The sequence below is a fragment of the Patagioenas fasciata genome, chromosome 5, assembly GCF_037038585.1.
Source record: "Patagioenas fasciata isolate bPatFas1 chromosome 5, bPatFas1.hap1, whole genome shotgun sequence".
Classification (NCBI taxonomy): Eukaryota; Metazoa; Chordata; class Aves; order Columbiformes; family Columbidae; genus Patagioenas; species Patagioenas fasciata.
In genome coordinates this window covers 4232351-4257024 of record NC_092524.1, presented here as the reverse complement: position 1 = coordinate 4257024, position 24674 = coordinate 4232351, and the positions used below count along the sequence as shown (strand labels likewise).

At 41.3% G+C, this 24674-nt stretch overlaps 1 protein-coding gene across 10 annotated transcripts in view; it reads right to left on the bottom strand.

Moving 5' to 3' along the window:
- Positions 1 to 24674, bottom strand: part of NAV2 (neuron navigator 2) — a 368230-nt gene that overhangs the window by 34820 nt on the left and 308736 nt on the right. For 8 of the 10 annotated variants that reach the window (XM_065839241.2, XM_065839242.2, XM_071808810.1 and 5 more), the window contains 7 exons: positions 16344 to 16482; positions 11054 to 11345; positions 9428 to 10130; positions 5104 to 5571; positions 4034 to 4099; positions 2733 to 2777; positions 419 to 579 (listed from right to left, as the gene is read on the bottom strand). In XM_065839241.2, coding sequence (XP_065695313.1) covers positions 419 to 579; positions 2733 to 2777; positions 4034 to 4099; positions 5104 to 5571; positions 9428 to 10130; positions 11054 to 11345; positions 16344 to 16482 — 1874 coding nt within the window. The remainder of the gene's footprint in view (positions 1 to 418; positions 580 to 2732; positions 2778 to 4033; positions 4100 to 5103; positions 5572 to 9427; positions 10131 to 11053; positions 11346 to 16343; positions 16483 to 24674) is intronic. The other 2 variants (XM_065839240.2, XM_071808809.1) reach the window with 1 other exon arrangement.

The window sequence follows — 24674 nt, the reverse complement described above, 5'->3', positions numbered from 1 at the left end:
TTTTCCAACAAACCACCTGAAAAATACGTAACTTGAACTGATGAGGGCTGGCAAATATATCAATTAATATGCTTGTTTTTTAACTAACTTGGATTCATTACTAAACAGGTAGGCAACGTCTTAAGTCCTTTAAACACACCAACGTGTGATATTAACAAATAACTTTGCTGCACAGCTCACAATTTATACTGAGGCCTCTGATTACTCCTAGAGAAGTATTTTCAAAGAGTTATTGCAAGTATGCCACCTTTGGGCATACGAGATAATAACGCTAATTAGTCACACTCATTTCAATGAAAGTGCTTCCTGAGGTTGAATGTGGGACTTGGACCTGCTGAAAGGAAATTAGGTTGTGTCATATGCTATTCTCAAGACATGCAATGTATTGCTATGATTATTCAAAGAGATAATTATTCACCAAGCTGCGAGAAGTTAAATCTAGTTCCAGAGGGTGATGTTATGCTGGATCCAGATGAAAATGGAGAATTGCCAGCAGTGTCCTGAAGTCCTCCTGCTGAATGGGAGCGTAGCCATTCTTTAGCATCTTCTTGATTACGGAGTTGGGAGGATGGAGTATACCTGTAAAAACATACCGCTTTTTCAAAATGAACTTTGTCATTTATTAAAAATTAAAAAGAAACCAAACAACTCAACCATGAAATGTCACAAGACTTGGGGAGGGAGAGAGGGAAAGATGGAAGTTGAAATGTAAGGATTAAAATTATACAAACCCAATACAATTCTGAATGAAGGAGCTGCTCCAAGCTGTTCTAAGCTCTTCCTAATTCATTCCACCTCTGCTTGGGAAAAAAATCCCGCAAACCCCTTTGCTACGGCTTCAGTAGTAACCAAATTACTAGAGAACAGCTATACATAGAAGTTGTGCACTGTAGCACAAACTACGGTGTGTATTACACACGCATGATTTAAAAATAAAGCTGCGATGTGGAAATCCTTTCCTTAGGTTATGCCAAAATTCTATCACTGTTTTAATACTTTCGCGCATTACTAAGCTTAGCTGGCTCTTTGTCATATTATAACCAAATTCAAGTCAACAAATTCATTATAAGATTTTTCAACAAGTTGTGACCCAATAATTCCTATTCCAGAGATGTTCATCTAAAGGTCTGTGGAGGTGTATCCCATTTAGTTCAAAACTAATAGCCTTAAACCATCATAAAGGAGACCGTGTTCAGCCTTTTCTGAAGGCAAAGAAAATAGTGGAAACATTGTCTATGCCAATATCAATGGCAAAACACCCGCTGGCTTCAGCTTAAGCAAAGTTTTAAATCAGCTTCTCTATATGACTGGAAAACAGGTAATGTTATCACAGGTGTTATGTGAAATATGTGATAGGGCACAGGTATCAACAGAAGGAGCATCATGGAAACACTTGTCTGTTGATGGATTTTATAGTCTTACACTATGCTATCTGCTTTTGAGAAATGTTTATGACTTACTGGTTCTCCTTCCAAAAACAAGACACTTGGAGCCTATTATTAGTTGATACTATCTATTTAATTCATTAGATTCCCTCCAACTCAATACCCTAAAGTAAGATATCACTTACTAAGACTATTTTAAATCAATGTGAACACTACAACAGTTTACACTGCAAAAACTCAAACTGTTTTCAAAAAATACATTCATTCTTCTGCTTATGCTTCAACACTTAAGCAAGAGTCCCTGACTATCTGCATCTCTTAAACTTTGCACATGGATCAGTTTATCAAGGGGCTTTGAACAGTCATTTTACTCTAACACCATAAGGATTTTTTCTGCAGCATTAATACCTACCTCTTCAGCACTCAAATATTTCAGTCTTAGAAGAGAGTCTTTATTCATTAGAGACACACTTGATAACCACAGAAACATTTTACGCAAAATACCATTTTAAGAGAGGCTTTTAGCACTTGGCTTCACGGGATAAAGCTGCTGTGAACAACAGCGTGTGTAGCACAGAATAAACTGCAGCTGCAACTTCAAGGCATCAACTCAGTGATCCCACAAGCTGCTTTGAGTAATTCTGAAGATGCAGCTTTTTAAATTGTCTAAGATACCTTTTGTTAATTCTGTAACACATTAAGCATTTAATTAACAGACCTCATGTTGATTATCTTGCTAGAACTGCACGTATCAACGGAAAAATCTTTTTTTGGTGCAGATTTTTATGTTATAAAAATGACAACCTTACAGATACACAAAATGTAATAGAAGACAATAGACACAAGTTTGTTTTGGGATGATTTTTTCTCTTTTCTAGAAGAGAAAAAGTTATCTCCACGGGCCCTATGTATTTAGGTATTATGATGTAAATATCTTTTAAAATTAGTATGTCCAATCTCATCCTAAAAGGTTGATATTGAAAATCTTTTCTATTTGTATATCAACACCAAGGTTCCCGGGGTGAAAAAAGATCTCAAGCCATTGGATGTACTAGCCATAGAAGCTGCAAAATTATTGTTTTCATGTCAAGCCCACTGATGGTTTAGGAGATGCTTTTCAGCAATTCAGCCAGCAAAAGCCATAATTCTTGCTCAAGCCGAGAAGCCACTGGATGAAAAAAAGCACAGCGGTCAATGACCTTCTTGAGGATTAAAGAAAAGAAAGAAAAGAACAATATTGTTGCCACCTCTTGCAAACTGCGACCATCACCACCAGCCACAACAGAAACACAAAGCAAACTCCAAAGCCACAACAAAAGCCGTTAAACCATGTGGAAACACCAATACCTGAGTCCCTTCTTAGGCAAAGTGTTCCTATCAAGATGTGGGTCGCTGCAGAAAAGTTAAAAGAAAAGAACTTCAGAGAAGAACAAAAGGGAAGAATAAGATCAGGACGAAGGACGTACAAACATCTGCATCACCTTTTCGGAGGAAAAGGTGTCGGGACCTTCCTAAGAAACATGCAGAAATCTCCTTACCCAGGTGTGGATTTGCACCAACATGCATCTGGTACCATGCCAATGAATCTCACATCTGTTCACAACGTGGTTTTGCTATTTCTCCTACCCACAATGAACAAAAAATGGCTCTTTAAATGTCAAATAGATGCTTAAAAATATGCTTTTCGGCAGGCGCGAGGCAGACTGTTTGTGAAAACTGATGAGAATCTTCAAGTCTAAACCGCTTTCCCATCATTTCTTTCAGCAGACACCGTTTTTGGAATGCAGCTCATTACTGTTATGCAGCTGCAATGTGTAGCTGTAAAAGTATTGGGTCCCGACTGTTTAAATTTTCAAATCTTAGCTTAAATTCCATTAGCAAAGTAAAATGAGTCTATTAGCCATTCAAACCCCAAATATTTAAGTCTGTGTTTTTACAATGGATGAACTTGTAACTGAACAGAGTCTGTTAATTTGATTTTAAAGAAAATACCCATGTGCTTAAATTAATTAATTTAAGGACAATCCATGTAACTAAATTACAGCATGGGAATGACTAAAATTAAAGCAGTGAGCAAAAGTGAGCTACAATGTTTCAATTTGGGTCATCTTTTCCCAGCTTTTGCATTCATTTTTACAAAGACGGCTGTACCCAAGTCCCCGCAAGACACTCACAAGCCAAACTGCAATATAAGACGGACAACACTGAATGACACGGGGACTTCACGACAAAAAGGACAGGCCTGGAAGGCAGTGGGAAAAGCAGCATGCCAGAGGGATGCTGAAATGCAAGTGAGAGTTTAGATTGGTAGCAAAAAAAAAACAAGGCAAGATTTTCAAATTGCCCTTTGGCAAAGAAACGAGGGGTGAAAAAAAATACCCCTTCAAACCAAACGATGTTCCCAGTAAAAAGAGCAACACCAAAAACATGCCAACTCTGCCGTACGCCGTTCTCCAGACTGATTTTGGCAGATCGATGGGGTGTTTGAGGGGACTCTCACTGGCATGTCTTAGTGTCAGTTCACACCTGAACGATGGACACAGCAGAGGACTCAACTGAGCACAGTCTGTCACAAAACAATTTGCTTCACCGAGATGGGCAACAAAACCTACAGCCTTGCGCGCACTCCTGTCCTGAGACAGCATTACCTGTCCTGCCTCCTGGGCAAAGTATTGCGGCAGAATTTGGGGCTAGCGGCGGGGGAAGAAAGAGGGCTAGAAGAATCAGTCCGACAAGACAGAAAACAAGAGAAGGAATATTAGAATGGAAAGAGGAGAGAACAGAAAGGAGTTATAATAAAACACAAATAGAAATCCAAACATTATATTCAGTGGTAATTTTCTCCATTGAGATGCAACTCCAAAAATTTTGTGACATGACTGCAGAATTATACATCAGGATAAAGCTGATTTCCTGTGCTTGCAAGGTTACCACTGCAGGTCATTGTCTGGTTTATCCCAATGTTAGCTCAAGGTGCTGTTAATGCAGTTCTGACGCTGAAAAATCCGTCCCATTCCCTCCTCCCTGCTCCGTCTGTTCCCAGCTCCTGCTCTGTCCACATAGACACCGATGGATCTCATCGTGTAAGGAGCTGGGGAACTGATCAGTCCGAAACACAATTCAGGTGATCATTTTTCAGCTGGATCCACCTCCCAGTTGGGTTCACTAAGCATCCACACGAATGCCTGTCCCAAAACGTTGTGGGGAGCAGCTGGAGATGGGACAGGGCAGCAGGGAGAGGCCAAGGAGGGATCGAGTGAGCAGGGAGACCAGGACGTCTCTTTTCAGCATGACACCCAGTTTAAAAGCTTGTCAAATGCTATAAACAAGAAGTTTAATGAGAAACAGTTGGTTTCTCAAATCAAAATTATATTAATGATAGAGGGTTTTTTTGAATATCACTATCAGATCAACTAACAGGAGATCTTTGGAAGGATAACATATAAAATTCAAATATTCGGTATACTAAGGTAGCAAGAAAAGCTGTCATGCTGGCTACCACAGCAAATTAAAAGCCTCGCCCAAACCCATCGTCTTGCTCTGAATTTGGCTCCTTGCCTGGAACAGCTTCTTTGTATGTTCTAGTAACACCATTCTGTATTATCTTGCAAGAAGCACAACTTGATTTGTATCTGCAGCGTCGGCTACTGCTGTCAGGACTTCATTCACGTTGGAGATACATAAAGCCTAATGGAAATGAGAGGAAAAACCTACTAACCTTTCAGACAACGTAGTCTTAACGCTGTTGGTTCGGACAAAGGGCGTCAGAGAATCATCTTTAGAGGCTGGAATCAAGCCAGTGGAGGAGTTGTGGCTCAGCCCGCCTCCACTGCTCAGAGAGATATCGATGGATTCACAGCTGGTGTGAAGGCTGCTGACCGACTGATACCCAATGCCATCCTTGCTGACAGCAGAAGAGCTGCTGGCGTTGGTGCCCCACGTTAAACTGTTGGAAGGAGCCGAATGTGCTGAACTGGGACTGGAAGCTAGTGGAGACTGGTTCATATCGGGGTTTTTACTATACAGAGGGCTGCTGCCCCCGCTACTCAGCATCCCGCTGCCAGATGGTGAATCCAGATTACCCTGCTGGTTCATAGTGGCGTGAGGATTGGAGATGACTACCGAGTTTTTCATATTTTCGGCTGTTGTGATGGGAACTTGTTTATTAGGCTTGCCACCGAAAAGTCTGTAAAAAGAGACAACATGAAAAATACATAAGATGCAATATTAAATGCAATGATATTTTTATCTAGAACATATATCTTCTTAGCTTCAGAAAACCAACATTAAGTAAATGATGCAAGATTGGACATAACTATAAAATTATGAATCTCCTTGTGTTAACTCCACCTTCAATTAAGCCCAGAGACAACTATGATAGCCTCAAATCTGTCTGAGGTGTGTCTTCTCTGAATTATCAAACACTACTTTCACAAAGCTAAAATACAGCTTCAAAGAACTAAAATACAGCCATATCGTCTTCTGCTCCTTACGGAAAAAGGCTATCAGAGAAACACTGCACTGATTAATCTAAGGTGTGGAATATTAGAGGCTGAAAGCTGGTTGTCCAGGTAAATTCAGTGCAAATCACTGAATGACCTGCACAGAACCAGCTTTTGCTGGGATGTAACAGGAAAAAAATATTTACTGGCATCAAATGTAGGTTTGTCTCACTTCAGGAGCCGAGCTGGCCGAAAACTATTTTCTTGGAGTGTAGAATGAAATTTTACCTGCTTTGGCATCTGGAACTGGCTCAGTAGAAGACTGAGTGCCAGAACTAATGCAAGAGAGGGGACACAACAGTGTGGTTGGAGGGGGATGACTGCAGCTTCTCCAACAACTGCACCACCAGTGAAGAGGACACTTCGGTTCCCTCATTAACAGCTGACAGAAGAAGTTCCCTAAAGCGCAGAAGTGTCTTAGGAGTAAATATGCTTATAACCAGACTATCAATCATTCTAAAACTGATCCTCAAAATTATGGAGGAAATGTAGCTTTTGACTCTTGCTTCAAACATCCACCCCAAGATGTTGCTTCTGTTTCTGCCACTTATCTCCTGTCACCGCCTTTGGAACCGCAGTTTTCCTCACAGATAACGATAAGGATTTACTTTTTTCTTATCAACAGTGTGGCATATTGGGTATGAAATCTTTCAAAGCGGGTGTCTACCAGATTGTAGTCCTCAGAATAGAGGACTACAGCACTTCTGTACAAGAGCTCCTGAAGACTTCCGAGTGGCTATGCACCAAGCAGAACGTTCTCTGCTTTTGATTACGTCCAGGTTGTCTGTACAACACATGCACACCAAGTCGCTTTGTCCAACACCTCCCAGGAGCACAGGTGGTGTAATATGTGGGCACCCACACGTGCAATAAGTGCAGTGATGCCCAGGTGCTGGCTGCAGCTCCAGGGTACCTGTGCAAGATGCCTGAACACATCTCAGCTGGGTGGCTGCTGTTGCATACTTGCCACAAAGCACTAGGACGACACCGCTGGATCAGGCTGAGATGCTCATCTACACCTATCTCAGAATCCAGCAATCCTCTGTGCCATGATCCTCTCAGCACCTGGTGTAGACATTCACAAACCAGCACAGATCTGGCCAATTCGGTTCACCTGGACACCACACCTCACTGATTAGGAGATGCTGACTTAGACAAGTCAGTCTGAATGAGAAAACCCATTCCTATTTGGATTTAGACACGTAGAGTCTAAGCTTTATTTAGAATAGATGTTATCAGAGGGAGCATGAAGAAAAATGTCAAATCATACTCCAATGATACAAGGTCTTCAGCAGCAATGCCACCTTAGGGTATTCCTGTTCCTATGCCATTGCATACCACCTCTTCAGTTGTACCAGGGGAACTGTAGCCTTAAAGATAGGATCCTACAGCTTAAAAAACCCCAACCGCCCACGCAACCATTTTAAAAGCTACACAGGCTTCCCCAAGCTGTTTCACAGCACTTGTAATACAACCGAAAGGCTGCTGCGCTGTGGCACAAACAGAAACGTGTTGCTGCGAAAGGCAACGTCTGGTGGAACCACAACATCATAACAAATGCCTTCAGGAGAGGACGCAGTCTGGAGAGTGTTCCTTTCAGTCCAACCCAGCCAGACAGTCACATCAATCCAGAGATTAACTCTGGAAACACATCCCCTCCAAGGAACGACATCTTTTTACTACTATTGTTGACATATCTGAGCTGTTTCTTGGGCCATGCACAATTCTCTTTAACCAAAAAGCAGCATATTATTCACTGCAAAGCATGAAGACCCAATTTAATAAGAAAAATGTATCAAGATAAAACAATGGTTTCGCTTAAGGGACATGGCCGATACCATAATACCGGAGATAAAGGGAATACTGACAAAAAAACAGACAGGGATGGGCCTCATGGTAGAACTATAGAATTTCACTGTTTATGGTAGCATAGGAGTTATGTAAGTCTGCAGACTCGCAGTTAAATCTGTATCATTACAATAGTACAGGTTCTAATTTATTGTATAATATTAAAAATTACAGGGCCAAGAGGAAATATGCAAGAAACATATGCAACTCATCTCAATTTACTCTAAGAATTAAGTTGAAAATCTTCTTCATTTTCATTCTAGAAATAAGCAGATGAGGCCAAATTCATCTCTGATGTATTTCGATACTTGACTATTTAGACAGTCCAGTGAAAATTCAACAGTGGAACTGTAAATCAAACAAGGGAAATAGTGACATTGAGCTTCAGTGCCTTCTCTTGGAAGTGTCATGTATTTCTAATGTAGTACTTCAATTAACATGGCTTGCAATGTGGCTTATTCCAATTCCAATCAAATTTCAAGACTAATGTGCCTGAGGCTTGCAACACTGAAAATTTACATTTCTCATGGGCTACACTATTAAAATGAATGGTCTAATGGAGTTTTTCTTATTAAGTAACCATTGATGAAAATTAAATGTTCCAAAGGAAATGGCTTATCGAATGACAAACAGGAATAATACACACGGAGTGTCTCGAATTATCCTCACATAGGTTCTTCAAATAAAACCACCCATCTAAAAAACCAAACAATTTACAGTTTCTTACAGCTTTAGCCTAAGCTGCAGTCACAGCCATTATGCTTGAGCTGGAGCCTCAGATGGAATGTGGCTTTCTCACATCACTGGAAGCAGGATGATGTAGCATAATTGTATGGGTATTATGGGCGTCAAGACAAAATGAGATGCAAAACACCGAAACTTGAAACAGACATGCTACTCGATGTCAAATTAAATTGAAAAAGAATATTAACGAAACTTGTCACCAATATCAAGGCTTTGATGCACACGGCATCAACAAATCCGTTCCTGGCCAACTCAATATTGTTAAAAGCATGTGTGGAGCAGTGGTGGAGAAACAGAAGACAAGTAAGATTTTTGTTTAGAAAAAAATATTAAAATAAGAAAATTCAACCCAGTTTAGACAGTAAGTTTACTTAGGGTTTTTCTACACAGTCAAACAACCTGATGTCATGAGTCTCAGAACACATGGATCTAATCCACACAACTAAAAGATCGGTTTGGGTTTGGCACATGAATCTATGTGTGGTAGGTCAAATTATGCACCTGCCATAATGAAAATCTGCAATAACGCTCCTGTTGTCAGTTTAGAATTTGATCCATCACTGGGAGTATTTCCAGGTTTGTTACACATACATTGGTGCAAGAATTCTCTAGTAACCTTCAGGTAAGAAAACTTTTATTCCTGTGATATCTGGATAAGGCCTTCGGGTATGACTTTTGTAACAAAGAGACTCATATTACAATTGTCAAACTTTCTGCCAGACCGTTGTTTTCTTCCAAATGTTAAATTTTTACTGCTGCCACGTGACGTACTGAGCATTTACAACACTGGCCAACCTGTTTACGCGAAATTAAATGTAAATACAAAGACCTTGATGTAGGACACTAGATAGTAAGTGCTCCACAAAACACAGCCAGGCCTGGCTCGAAGAGTCCTGGTCATTCAGCTCCGACTAACATCATCGCACGATCAACGGATTTATTGCCTACCTGCGCAAAGTGGGAGAGGCCACATCGGGGTACTTGGCTCCTTGCTGGTGGGTACTTGGGGCTCCGCTAGCAGCAGTCTGTGATGCAGGGTTCACTTTAACAGAATTACATGAGGCCACGCTTTCGTTGTCAGACGAAATCCCTTTCTCTTTATCAGTCTGGTTGACTAATCCTGGCAGAGAGCTCCCAAGGATTACCTTGGCAGGCTCTCTCATTTTAGGGACAGGCAACCCAGCTGACTTGCTGCTTACATTGGAGTCTATGCTACTCGTGCTAGATCTATTCCCAGCTCCACTTCTGCTACTGGATTTACTGGGACGGGGTAAACTACGGTACTGAAGATTAGTTCGGGCGCTAAGTGCTAAGTAGCCATCATCCTGGTTCTGTGAGCCATCAACACTAGTCTTCCGACCAGTGGCCCTACCCATGAGTCCAGATGATTTAGGGATTTTTCCCAGAGTAGCCGATCTACTGGTGATAGTTGCCCCACTGGCAGTGATTATAGTCATGCCTACGGCTGACCCGCTCTGTTTCTTAAATCCAAATGCATTAGCATTAGCAGCAGTTGTTCTAGAGTTACTTGTGGGAAGCTTTTTGGATTCATCACCACTGCTGCGTCCTGCATCTGATGGGGAACGTTTAACATGTCCAGCTTTAGGAGATAGTCTACCCTTTTCTGATACCTTGGCGTCATCAGTTTTCCCTACAAAAATAGAAAAAGAATTCTAATATTTAATGACTTGAAAACATCAAGCAAATGATGAAACTCAAAGCAGCATGAAAAGCAAAAGCGTGTTAGCCACCGGAGTGTGGTTAGAAGTTATGAACTAGTCTGCACTGGACTTACAGGCCACTCTAGTGACTTACACATGCAGACTTGCCAGAGAAAGTATGTGGTGTTTGCCCTCGAGAATATGAAAAGCAGAACAGTCTTATGTAATTATGACAGATAGGAAAAAAAACATGTTTCCCTCTGTAGCTGCCACATATTGATCCTTTTTTGATCGTTAGACAGAAGTTGTGTTAGACCATTAGTACAATTTTCCTAAAAGGCATTGCTCAAGAAAGCATCCAACTTCCACTTTTTCGTGTACAATTGCGTACACAACCAGATAAGAGGAGAGATATTAACTTATATTACTTGGTTATGCAAAATCAAGGCAATTTTCATTCACACATCTGCAAGTGCTAAAATTGCTAAATACATCTATAAAAAATCCAGAACTTAAGAGTGTTTAGTACAAATTAACATGCTGGTTTAGTATTGGGGGTGGGGGGGAATCTCCTAAACCACACGTACTTTATATTCTTAAAGTTAACCATGACTTCAAAAGCTGAAGTTATATTATTTATTTTTCATATGGCAAGATTGTGTCAAATAAATAGCTTGGCTTAAGACCACAGTTGTCAGGAAAACACCTTTCATGGTGTACTAATCCAAAATATGCATTTTCAAATGAACAGAAGTAGAAATGCAGACATACGAGGTGCTGCATAGCCTAAAACAATACCTAAAAATAAAGACAGGATTACCTGAAGTTCAGGTTCTGCCTCTGGAAAGTATTTAAACTGTTTTCATACCGAACACACTTTTTAGCTTGTTTACATCTTTACACCTTTTCTCACCTGTTCCAGGTGTCTTTAATGTGCCTGAGGTGGTTGAAGGTTTAGTCCTTGGTGTGGTGATGCCAACCTGAGCTGACATGCCCCGTCGCCAGGAGCCCGTCTGCGAAATAACAGTGTTCTTCCTACCAGAAGTGCTCTTATCAGATTCATCCGACACATCAGAGGGATTCCGCCTCCATTTAGATCCTGGCTCCATTTTTATGCCGCTATCGGATCCTCCGTCTGATTTCTTGACTTCATCACCGGACCACAAGGAATTCCGCTCGACCTGGGAATGCTTCTCTGCATCAGTCTAGGAGAGATAAGCAATTGTAATACAACCTTCAGAGTGAGCCTTTCTTTTAACAAGCTTCACAAATGAGAACCGTCAAAATGATTAATAAACTCAGCTGTCACCTCTGAGTACCAACAAACATAATATGCCTTTGAGAAAGAAATGTCACAGCAAGAAATGAACCCCAGTAATGACATTTCTTAAAAATACACTAGGGGAAAAAAATACAAAAAACATAACAATCATGTCCCTTAGAATGAAAAAAAGGTGGAAAAAAAAAAGCACTTGATTTATAAAAGACATATTCAGCTCCATGACATCTCTAATCCTCCATCTCGAATTTCTGACGGACCCTTTTACTGTAATGCCAAAAGAACGTTTCAAACCTGTGCAGCCAGCTTTCCTTTGTTCTTGCTGCTTTGCTATCTCTTGTCTGGCAATCTGATCTCCAGAGCATAACGAAGCAGCTTTTTGAGCAGATTTCAAGATGTAGAATGCTGTTCATTCTAATCTAACATATTAGAGGGACACCCAAGAACTGAAGAAAAATAAATCCCCAACAACTTTCTAACAATACTCAGGTCTGACTTAAATACACAAATTACATTTGTTTTTAATTTATATTCAACTCCTACAAACGGTTTTTTCCTATTCTTTGTACAGAATGATTGTGCTGACAGTCTTTTATGGATGATTTTGCAAAGATCAACATAAAATATAGAATTTTCTACTTAGTAAGTCTTTTCCAAATTCTCAGAGATGCTTGAATTAAACCTAATACCCTATACATATAATATATTCCCAATACATTAGTGGTTTCTATTGTTGATGATTACTCTTGCAGAATTCTACTCCTGTCAAATGCTGCTGATTAATTTGGGCAAATTTTGCAACACCAATCATTGTTGAGGCGTTCTCCAACCATCACAGTATTATGAAAGGGTCTGCCAATTTAACACTTAATCATGAAGCTCCCAAGGAAATTGGGTGAATTTTGGCAAGATGTTGGGTGCCACCTCTTCCTTGCAGCCTCACTAGAAGACGAATGTGCTCAGTACCTGTGCAGCAGTTGAATGGTAATACCACTTAAAAGTTAATTATTTTAAATGCCCTGAAGCATTAAGGTCCACAACCTTTTACTCCCTTTGGATAACCAGAAAAGCACAGCAGAGGGGAGGAAAGGATGCACGATCATTTACCACACTTTCATCAAAAACACTTTATTTTATTTGTAAGTTCCTAAAGTACGTTTCAAGTTTATGACTTTTATTTGCTTGCCAGATCACACCATTAATATTAAAGCATCTATAGGGGTTGTGGTTTAATTTCCTCTGCTTTTTACTGTAATTATTTTTTTCTTTTTAAGCCTGAAAAACGAGTCTAAGCAATGAGCATGTGAAAGCTGACACCACACATCATTATGATCTTCCTTCAGTCACGTGAAATAGTTAGGGCCTGGGTTACTTGTCTGCATATCGAGCCATTAGACTGTGAAGCGTTTACTGAATCATGGATTTAGATATTGTTTCCTTGTACTTTCCTTGTGCTATGCAAACGTTGTTTCCCTGTTTCTCCATTCAAAGAGAGCAACTCAGCAAAGGGTTTGGGGATGGTTCCCTTCCTATTTACAACCCTTGGTAGGTGTGTAATAAATTCACAGCGCGACTGTCTTTGTGTCCTGTGTTTCTTTAAAATCATCATTTCACGCAAATGAAATTTACAGACCTTGGAAAAAAGCACAGGCAAGAAGTAACAAATAATCAATGAACGAAACCATATCATCATCCATCACATGCTCTCATTGGTATCGTGCTTCAAGTACCTCATCTGGGATTGGTTATTTACACTGTTAGTGTTCAAGAAATATATCTATTTGCTAATAAAGGACTTATTCTAGTTTTGGTTGACAATGAAATATTCTTGTACCTTTTAAGTCCCCTCCCTTCACATGTGCAAGAATAGTGCACTCTCAAAAGAGAGAAGAGCACTACAAGAAGTCCTCTACCTTTGCTCTCTTCCATTTCATTCCACCGCTACACTCACAGCCAAAGTTTTTCCGTAGGCTTTGAAATGCTGCAACATCCACCCTTGGAGCCCTCCGGCCAGAGACGTTTCTGTTTAACGGTAAACACTGAGAACGGCACAGAAACATGACTAAGGAATCAAAACCAACACAGGGTGAAACTTCAGGATTGCAGCTGAAACCCCACCTGCCTGAAAGGCCTGGAGTGGGTGAAAGTGGAAATGTTGTTTGCTGGAGGTCATGGCAAGACGTGGCGAGCACATCTGGGAGCAAGGTCTGCTGTCCCACTGAGCTGGGAGTCGCAGTAACCACCACGATTTCACAACTTACTCCTCCAGTTTTGGAAATGCACTCATGCAGCTGTGAGCGGACAAAACGCATCCTTGCCCCAGTGGAACTGAGAAGTCATCTTGATGCAACAGCTTAAAGATGCTGCTGTTATCTATTGAGAGGAACTGTGTCTTTTCCCTTCCATCTTCAGATCTTTTTAGCACTATGTGAACAAGATTATTACTTGATCTCTTCCATCTTATTTCAGTTAAATAAGTTATTTTCAAATGTCCACCAGGTCTTAAATTTCTCCTTAAAAATATGTGCATGACATGACTTCAAAGGCAGCTCTGTATTAAAAGGTAACTTATCTAAATCTGTGAGATATCAAAGAGAAATATAAGGGCCCCAAAGCAGTATGGCTTTTGTGGTTCGGCACTGGGCACAATCAGAGCAAGACACAGCAACATGGTAAGGCAAACTCTGGTTCCAATCACCAACTGGTTCAGAACCAACTTGCAAACATCCTCACAGCACTGTTACAAAACGGGGCTAAAACTATGAATGCTTATGGAGTTAATATAACATACTTAAATCCTGCTTCTCAAAGACAGAGAAACTACCGCTTCTGGAGCATGGGGTACCCAGCAGCTCTGAAAAAATCTATTTCTTAGCAGAGACCTTTTTCCTACCACGTCTTCTTCCTTCGCAGAGATGATTCTGCATAAGTTACTGATTTTATCAGCAGACACTGACATGTCAGGGCTCTCTCCCTTTGATGTTGCTGTATTATTTGGACTCCCAGTTGCACATGTATTAGCTTCAAGCTCCCTCTTTAATTAGCTGAAATCCAGCTTCTCTACCACCTCAAAAAGACGTGGCAGAATCGCAGCAGCTTGAAAGTAAAGTGCTACTATTAAGGAGAACCAAAGCAGTGGATACCCTGAGAAGAAAAGTCCACATCCCTCTGCAGATGTCTGCCAGTCCTTTGTGGTTCACCACAAGGGGGAATGCAAACCTGGGCACAGGCCTTCACACAGTACCTCCAGGTAACACAGAAAAGAAAAAAAAAAAATATATATATATATATATAGATATATATTAGTCACTGTTTCATGAGCTGTGAGGACTACTTTGGGTAGCAAAAAAATCAACCCTGCAAGCTATGCTTGGTTCCATCACTCCAAGTTATTTTCACTCCCTTGGTTGAGAAGATTAGGATATTCCATTCAAATGAAAACAAAGTATTTTATGGATTATAATTTGCAGATAACAGTAATATCTAGAATAAATACTGTCAGCCATGAAAAATGAGGAGAGAAGCAGGTCACGGACACAAATCTGCAAATGCAACTTGTAATGACTGTGCTCTACTGTCTGCACAACCTTCAGCTGCTTCTCTTCTGGTGTACGTCTGCACCCTCTTGGGTGCTGTAAGCATTGTGGAGGAGGAAGAGGAGTTCGTCAACACAGATTTTGATCTCTCAGAGGTGTTTCCAAGAATCTGATCCATCAGAAGACAGAAGTCAAATGAGTTTCTATTTCTTTTTCCCTTGGTTAATGTTTAGTCACGTCTCCCTTTTTCTTTTTTCTCTTTTTTCTTTTCCTTCAATAGTATTACAATGTTGAGACAGGAACAATTGTCAAAAAGGACTTCTAGTTGTCTACGTTACTCTGTTACATACCGAAAAACACAGTTCATAGATCTTAACTCCTCTCAACTTGTATGGGACTTGTATTTGCAGTTTCGAGCACACATGCAATCGCTGATACACAACCAGAGGCTAACTGGAAATCTTTAATGTAGGCTCAAATATGCACTTCGTGGCAAGGGAACAAAGAGTAATATATGCTTGCACCACAGTCCTGTAGGCAGAGTAACACTTCACAGCAACCACACGTCTACATTAAAACTGATGTTAAAACCAGATTTAGGGTCCGGTCATGAATAGGAGAGGAAATAAACATGGGAGAAGGTCACAGCAACATCCCTCTCACACAACACCTGAGTCCCTCAAGCAGGTGGGTGTAAAAAGAACAAAGCTTGGCTTCTTACTCCCCCACTTTTCCAAATCTATATTTGGAATCCAAATTCTATACATTTGGAGGAAAAAAAAAACCAGTTTCTATTACTGCAAATCTCTGTACTATGCAGTTTAATTGATGGCTGTAAAACTGTTGGATACCTCCACTTGTTATACCCGCTCTGGCTGCACGATGTCTGAGCACAAAATGTACATGTAGGCTGCTTGTGGGCATAAAATTTGTCCTCCTAGGAAATGCTGCCAAAAATATGAAGTCTACAGAAACACACAACTCTGGAAGTTTAAAAAAATGTATTTAATCTGCCTAGCATGCTTACATTTCCGATAGAAGTGTAAATAACCTTCATACCTTCATGTTGACTTAATGAAATTCTATTATTCTAGAGCTAAAAAAATAATCCCATCTACTGATCATGTTTTCTGTACAGCGGTGCCGCCAGCAAGGCAGAACTCATTTGTTGCCACACCATCGCAGCAGAGATGCCACGGATCCCATGCACAAAGGAAACAGGAATAAATGCCCCATACGATAAGGTGGTTACTATTGCTTGACATTGCCCTTTCACTGACAGCATCTGTAGTGAAGGCTGTGTGCTCAAGTTCATCCAACTTAATTATACTTATTGCACAGAGAAAAGAATAAATATCAATGTTACTAGTTTAAACTAGAAATCTTACCTGTGCATCTATGTTTTTGCGCGAGGAGGCAGGTGTGTTGGCGTAGGAGCTGATAGAGGAGCTGGTGTTAATGTCATCGGTACTGAGATTATCTATGGTGTCACTGATCCCACTGCTGACAGAGCTGCTGTCATCCCAGCTGAAGAAAAAAACAACAAAGGTAGAAAACAGGGGTCAAAAGACAATACATCATTCAAAAGGAGAAGTATTATTTCTATGAGCGTTATCCTACCTGCAATGCCAAATTAAAATTGTACACTCATTTTCCTAACCAACCTTCATTGCACTTCCAAGTCTAAATTCACACAGCTCATTGACTATATGATTGTCACACAGCAATGATGAAGGGTCTGGAGCATCTTTCTTATGAAGAAAGACTAAGAGAGCTGGGGCTGTTCAGCCTGGAGAAGAGAAGCTGAGAGGGGATCTCATCAGTGTTGTTAAGTATCTCAAGGGTGGGTGTCTAGAGGATGGACCAGACCCTTTTCAGTGGTCCCCAATGACAGGATGAAGGGCAACGGGCACAGACTGAAGCACAGGAGGTTCCATCTGAATATGAGGAGAAACTTCTTTATTTTGAGGTGCCAGAGCCTGGACCAAGCTGCCTAGAGAGGCTGTGGAGTCTCCTTCTCTGGAGACATTCAAACCCACCTGGACACCTTCCTGTGTGATCTGCTCTAGTGAACCTGCTTTAGCAGGTGGGTTTGACTGGATGATCTCCAGAGGTCCCTTCCAACTCCAACCATTCTGCGATTCTCTACTGGAAAGTTCAGCTGTCCAAATGGCACGTATCCCTACCGAGCCACACAACACATCCTTTTCAAGGAGATCTATTAGCAGTTTAATACTCAGGACCACCATCTTCCACCGTGTGAGTTTCAACGTTTTCTAGTGAATGAGGAAGTGTAACTGGAAGTTTAGGATACAGAAGGCACCCACAAAAAATGTCCATGCCTGAAGCAATTTGAGTGTTGGAACAGACAGAATCAAAATGATCTAAAAGTCAAGCTGGATGCTCCACTCCAAAAATGCCCGTAAAAATAAGCTGCTTAAGGAAGAGATTTATAAACTGGTTTACAAGTGCTCCATCTCCAAGAACAATAAAGCTTGGATTGAGGCACAGTCCTGGAAGTAGCTCTGCAAAGGTATTTCAGTCCACTGATGGATAACTACTGCTGGAAATAAATATGCACATATTTCATAGATCATTTCTGAAAGCTAGCAGTAAAAGCCCATCTCCTGGCAGCTCTCCAGCTGTTTATCAGCACAGCCTCAGATTTTGGGAGCTCCAGACTCTCCTCCCCATTGCATTTCTCTTTCCTTTACAAACTTATAACAAAGAGATTGCAGTGAGTTTTTTGCCTGTAGAGTGGAAGCCATTCACAACTTGATATACTGGATATTTAATACATGCATTTAAAATTGTAATTGAACTATGTAAAGAAAGGCAATCTGTATCTGGTTTCTTGAGTTTTCTTCACAGCTCCACCACTGACTTACTAAATAGCCTTACTACATAACCTTTGGCCATTTTGAAATGAAAAGCAATTCATTTTTCTAAGCATTACAAAACAGCTGCCCATATGGGTTTTAACAATGCTTTCATAATTTTTAATTGCTTTTTGCTTACTTGGGAATATTTTGTTCACCCATATCTACGTAAGGCCTATCAGGGAACTGAGCACAGCTTAACCAGCAGCACACACACTGAACCACACGAGGAGCAGTGGCCATGGGGACACACTTCGTGCTGCAGAAAGGGTTTTATTGCTCCCAGCTGCTCCTCGCTACCCTTTTGTTCCCAGCTACGGTCCCCATCAATCTGCCAGTGCCCTGAGTTGTGCCAGTTCTCGCCGTATCGCCACCACCAAGGCCAGCTGGGAAGCTCGGATCAACAGTTTCGTCAAGATGGATTCATTTTGTCCCTTCAGGAAATTTGGGAGTGCTCAGCCCTGCTGCTCTGCTGGTGATGGACAGGGATGGACAGGGATGAAAAGGGACATGGATGGACAGGGACATGGATGGACAGAGATGGAAAGGGATGGCAAGAGATAGAATGAGATGGAAAGGGACATGAATGAACAGGGATGGAAAGGGACAGGATGGATGGGGATGGATCAGGTGAAAATGGACAGGGACGGATGGGGATGGACAGGGATTAAAAGGGACAGGATGGATGGGGATGGACACGGGTGAAAAGGGACAGGGATGGATGAGGATGGACAGGGATTAAAAGGGACAGGATGGATGGGGATGGACAGGGATGGACGGGGACGAAAAGGGACAGGAATGGATGGGGATGGACGCAGACAGGATTGATGGGGATGGACAGGGGTGAGAAGGGACAGGGATGGATGGGGATGGACGGGGATGAAAAGCGACAGGAACGGATGGAGATGGATGGGGACAGGATCGATGGGGATGGACAGGGGTGAAAAGGGACAGGGATGGATGGGGATGAAAAGCAACAGGAACGGATGGGGATGGATGGGGACAGGATCAATGGGGATGGACAGAGATGAAAAGGGATAAAGAGGGATGAATATGGGTGAACAGGGACAGACAGGGACAGGCACTGGGACAAGCCGCTGACCCCTGCTGTGGGCTCCCCTTCACCGAGCCTCGAGTTGGCCCTTTATTTGGTGTCCTTCAACTTACAAAAACCCACTCCTGGCAGTTCTGATGGAAGCCCTGGAGTGTCCCAGGTACTGGCAAGACCCTCGCTTTGCAAGAAGATTTTCTGAACACCATTGGATAAACCCACCAACTGGATAAATCCAAATCTCCTGATCAGAAAGAAACCTGTACTGTACAGTGCTGGTGATACTACAATCTAAAAGTAAGATATATATATATGTTTTGTTTTTTTTCCTAGATTTGCCTTCACCTGGATACCTTTAAAAGGAATCTGCTGTAATACAAAATAGAAGTACCTGGTAAAACAAAATAAAACACCATACACAATGTGAGACCTGTTGAGTCTGAGAAAGCCAGCCAGCCAGATTCGACACAATGGTTTTATTTACTATTTTCCAAAATCTTCCTCAGCATAACTGAATGAAAGATGTGCTGACCATACAGAGAAACCCATGCAATGTAAAGGGAGGGGAGAAAAAAAACCCTATTTTTTCTCCTAGTGCCTAGGATGAAAAAGTTGAAAACTTGGGAAAGAACTGAAAGTCTTTGAAGCACTTTTTTTTTTTTTTAGAGTAAACAATTAAATATAATGCAAAATATTCAGAGTTATACTACTTCTAATTTTCATTTTTTAAAACCAGGTCCTCTAACTGATATTTACTTGTATTTCAAAACCTATAACATAAAGCAATTACATTTCCTAGAAGTCTACAAATAAGGTTACAAAGCTGTTATTAACTGAATAAAAGAATATGCTCCTCATTTTCTCAAGTTCTGTGTAGCAATATTTCCTTTCTATTTCTGCATCTATAGTACAATCATAATCATAATAATATCAGCAATACCAATGTTTCCCATATTTAACAGTTCCATTTACTTCGTATAAAGACAGGGCAATGGCCAAAAAAAACCTCCCCAAAACGCCCAAACAACAGAAAAACCAAATCCCAAACAATACTATTCTTCCGTGTGACTCACAGTTCCATCTTGAACGTACAGAAACTTTATATTTCCAACCATTTGCCATTCTTGAACTATCACAGGACCCAGTTCCTCAGCATCTAAAGAATGTGTCTCATGTTAATCACAGTTTTACTGGCATCAACCAGCCCTTGTTGCCTTCATCAGGGCAATCTAAGGCACTACGGAAATATTTAATCGCCCTTCTGAACCGGGACACGTGCCTAAGGACAAAGGTAGAAACATGCACCTGAATACACTGATGCTTGTGGCTTCCCTGTAAGTATTTTCTGGGCTTTAAGTCTTTTATGTTCTGATGGAAAGTACGAACAAGTCAAACTCTGTATTTTCAAGTTTACTAAACTAAAAGAGATCACCCATTCTGAGGTCCAAAGACAGATGTCTGGTGTCCTGGCTGCCGAAAGCTAAGCAACACAGTCAATCATAGAATCACAGAATGGTTTGGGGTGGAAGGGAACCTTAAAAGTTGTCTCATTCCAACCCTGTGCCGTGGGCAGGGACATCTTCAACCAGCCCAGGCTGCTCAAAGCCCCATCCAACCCAGCCTTGAACTGTTCCAGGGATGGGTCATCCACAACTTCTGATGACACCATGCAATGATACTGATGTACGTGGCTCTTCTGACGAGTTAAGAAGCTGTGTCAGCTAAAACCAGCCATCTCGCATTTAGCTTTATTTTAAAGAAATCACTTCATTAAGGGTGGGAGGGTAGGAGGGGTCAGTCTCTAGCTAGAACAACAATAGGAGGTAAGAGAATAAGAAAACACATCTTAAGAAATTTAAAATGATTTTTTAAACCTACATAAACAATTACTGATGCTGGCCTTCGGAGTAACACTAGACATGGTTTTAATGCAAGTGAGACGAGCATGGAATTCACTGAACTCTGTAAACTAGATATATGCCAATGCAACCAACATTATGAGCACAAAACATATACTGCTAAAAAGTAATGCAATTAAAGCACATATACTGTTTAAACTGCTGTCAATGACACAACACACTAAAAGCTCTTCCCCCCAAATAAGCCCATCACACCGTATTTGGTGTAATATCCAACAATACTGGATACGTGGGCAAAAACTGCAGTTTCTCGGGAGGACAGCATCTGATAACAAATTGAGGAATCTCTATTTCACATTGTTCTTCAAACAACCTCAAGCTCTCCCCATAAACTAGTTCACTTTTACCTTGATCCAGCGCCTTGACGGTTAAAGTCAAAAGCAAGGAAGCAGAATAGGGAATCTAACAGTCCTAATTAAGGTGTTCTTGGCTCCCAGAGCCAAGATAACATCTTTGTAATTTAGCTGGTGCGATTAATAATTTCTGATGTCAGCAAAAGTCTACTCAACCATAACCTGAAGCTGAAATGTTTGGGCTTTCCTTTCCCTATTTGATCAATCACCTGAAACTTTACCTTGATTACTGAAAATTACAGGAAAAAAAAAAAATTAAAAGTCTGTTATATATTAAAATTATACAACCACACACTTAAAAACCATCACCATCACCACTTAAAAACTCCCACAAAGCTGCCTCATCCCTATGAAACCAAGCACCTTGAGCACCCTCCTCTCCCCCATTCTCAACCCACTCAGCCCTAAAGCAACTAAAAAACGTGGTTACCACAGATCGCCCACGTACAGCACCAGGTCAACGACTCAGAGCTGCTTTTCCAAACAGGTTTGCGAAGCCGTTGGGCTCAGACTTGTATTTTTTCCACAGTCGATCAGCACTTTTCCATCTTGCATCATCACCATGCACGGAATTGGCTTTTCTTTGTCAACCTGGCCGGCACCAACCACCCTGCAATGCCCCCTCACTGCAGAGATCTTCCCCCTTTGCAAGTCCAAAGCAAAGGAGACATTAAACCACTTCTAAATAAAGCCATTGTTAGAGGTTGAAAATGCACCCTCCTCTATGGATGGGTGTGGATTTTAACTTTGTTGGATCTTTAGACAAAACAAAAATTACAACGAGCTGCTGAAAAATACATTTGTCCAAGACAAGGCCTTGGGGCTCTACAATATTTCAAGTGGAAACATGGTAATTACCCTCTTCTACCTAAAAAATTAACTGTTTATGAGTTGACTGGGGAACAAAAGAAAGTCAAGGTGTAAAATGATTGAAACTTCGCAGCAACTTTAAAAAATTGAAAGGAAAAATAAAAAAGCCAGTAAAATGTCACTGTGCTATAAAGCAAGATACTAAATACTGCAGTTTCCACTTTCCATTTTCTGGGATTTCCTACAATATTGACATCACTGTCCCAGAAATCCAAAAACCATACACGGACCCTTGCATGGTTTTCCTTTCAAATTGTTATGAAAAGTGACAAATAAGTGTTTGCAAAATAATGGATGGAAATTTACTTCTGTTGAAGTAACTGACGTCTCTTCCATGGTTGTTATTTATCATCCATCTTCTCCACATCTTCAGTGACTCTCTTTTTATTACACCTCATTATAGGCATTTTAAAATAAACCACCTTGTTTCTAACCAAAGACGGAGCCCAGGGACGGGACTGTTACCCTGAAACACTTTCTAAAGCCAGGCCACGAAAAGTGAAAAGTAAACCAGGCAAAATGAATATAGACCATTTCCAGCTGTTCTTTCTGGAGCAGAATCTAATCCTTTTAACGACTTCTATTTTTAATGTGGAGTTAAACTGCTGTAAGTGTGCTCTAAGCTATTCAGGCCATTTTCATGTTTAGTGACTATATGGTTTACCACCAACAAGCTGAGATGCAGCTCGGTTTAGAATTCATTTAAGGTAAGGCTTCACGATTTACATTTAAAATACCTATTTGTAAAAGATAATGACTCACAGAAGAAAACTAACAATTGGCGTCGAAAAAAGTTGGGTAAGAAAAGATTTGTAGAAGCTACAAAACTGCGCAAACTCTTTTAATTTGATCTTTTTATATCAGTGCTGACGACCTTATAAAAGTAACACTAGATTTTATTTTTTGCCTTAAAATCTGACCAGGAATTCAACCATGCCATAGTCAATCTTCAAGTGAACACAACTGAGTGCACAGACATAGGAGGTGCTAAACCCAGCTAATCTCAGGGAGTTTCCCATTTGAAACACCCCAAAGCTTCATGAAAGCAATCTGATTTTATACTGAAACTCCTTATCTCCTGCTCTAAAGCAGAAATTCCAACGGCAACTTCTTCATCTGCATGCATTTTGCTCAAAGATCCTTCAGTCGTTCACTGTTTAGAGGCACTAAAGGCAGCAACCAGCACTGTATTCAGTTGTAAAATACCTGACTGGTGGAACTTGTTTTTTTGGCCACTGTTCACAACAAAGGTTCCTCTGGGATTGCAGAGCCTCGGGGGAAGGTGAGGAACCAGGGCAAGGCACTGCCCTCAACCCAAGTGCTGGAGGAACACAAACCCAGCTAGGTCTGAAAAATTTAGTGTAAAAAGCTCCAACCAGCTACCAACCCTTTTTTTCCTGAACGCACAATCCACAAACCGTAATTTTGGGGTGTGTGCGTCCCCATTTACTGTTCTGCTTGAGGATTTACTCTGTTCATAAACCAGTTAATAGACCAGCCCTACACTGGGAACATAGAGCACCCCTGTGGCGACTGGCACCTTCACCTCCCTTCTTTGAAGACCATGGGATTGATACTCATCCCTGATCATTTCTGTGTGACTCCAAATGATTTGCACCCGTGAAAGCTGGAAAGAAAAATCAGTGCCTTCAAACCACAATTAGGTCAGCGTTAAATCTTAGTTATTATGTTAAAAACATGTTTGTTTGTTATGCCCTTGTTCCCAAGACAGTGAGAAAAGTCTTCTAATGAAAGTCAAAAATCCTTGTTTATGTACAAAACCCCTGGTGCTCTCCAGAAAATAAATCCCTGAAGTGCACAGCCTGCTTGCAACAGCGATGAACTGAACAAATCCACAGCAGTCAAGCCAAAGCAGCTGTGGATGCTGTGATGGACCAGAGGTCAAGCCACAGCAGCTGGAGATGCTGCAGTGGACCAGAGGTCAAACTACAGTGGCTGGAGATGCTGCGATGGATCAGAGTTCAAGCCACAGCAGTTGCAGATGCTGCGATGGACCAGAGGTCAAGCCAAAGTGTCTGGAGATGCTGCGATGGACCAGAGGTCAAGCCAAAGTGTCTGGAGATGCTGCGATGGACCAGAGGTCGCACCAAAGCATCTGGAGATGCTGCGATGGACCAGAGGTCAAGCCAAAGTGTCTGGAGATGCTGTGATGGGCACTCCCAGCTCCCTGTGCTCCCCTGCAGTGAGGAATGGGAAGGAGCTCCCCAGCACAGTTCCAGCTGTGGATCACCATTGCAATATGCCTTCTCATCCTGTTTGGCTATGTCCCACCCCAAACATCTCCCTCCTCCAGGCAGGCAGAGAAGTTGCCCTGGAGTGCTACCATAACCAAACAGCAGACTGTGCTTGCTTCTTTCCTGTGCCTTACTTATAAGTTTATACTTTCTTCTCCCCCAAAAGCAGATACCTCCGGGATCACATCACCTCTTCACACAAAGGCACTATTTAAGTTATGACTTAAAGAAGAGGCGGCACTTACTGAAAACACTGACGTGGTTTGTGACACTTGTCTCCCACCTGCATGCTCCTCCAGCACTGGGCTGAGCTGGTGAGAGCTCAGCAGCTCACCAGAGGTTATTGGTACCTGGCAGCCTCCTTTGCCAAAATCCCCAAACACAATAAAAAC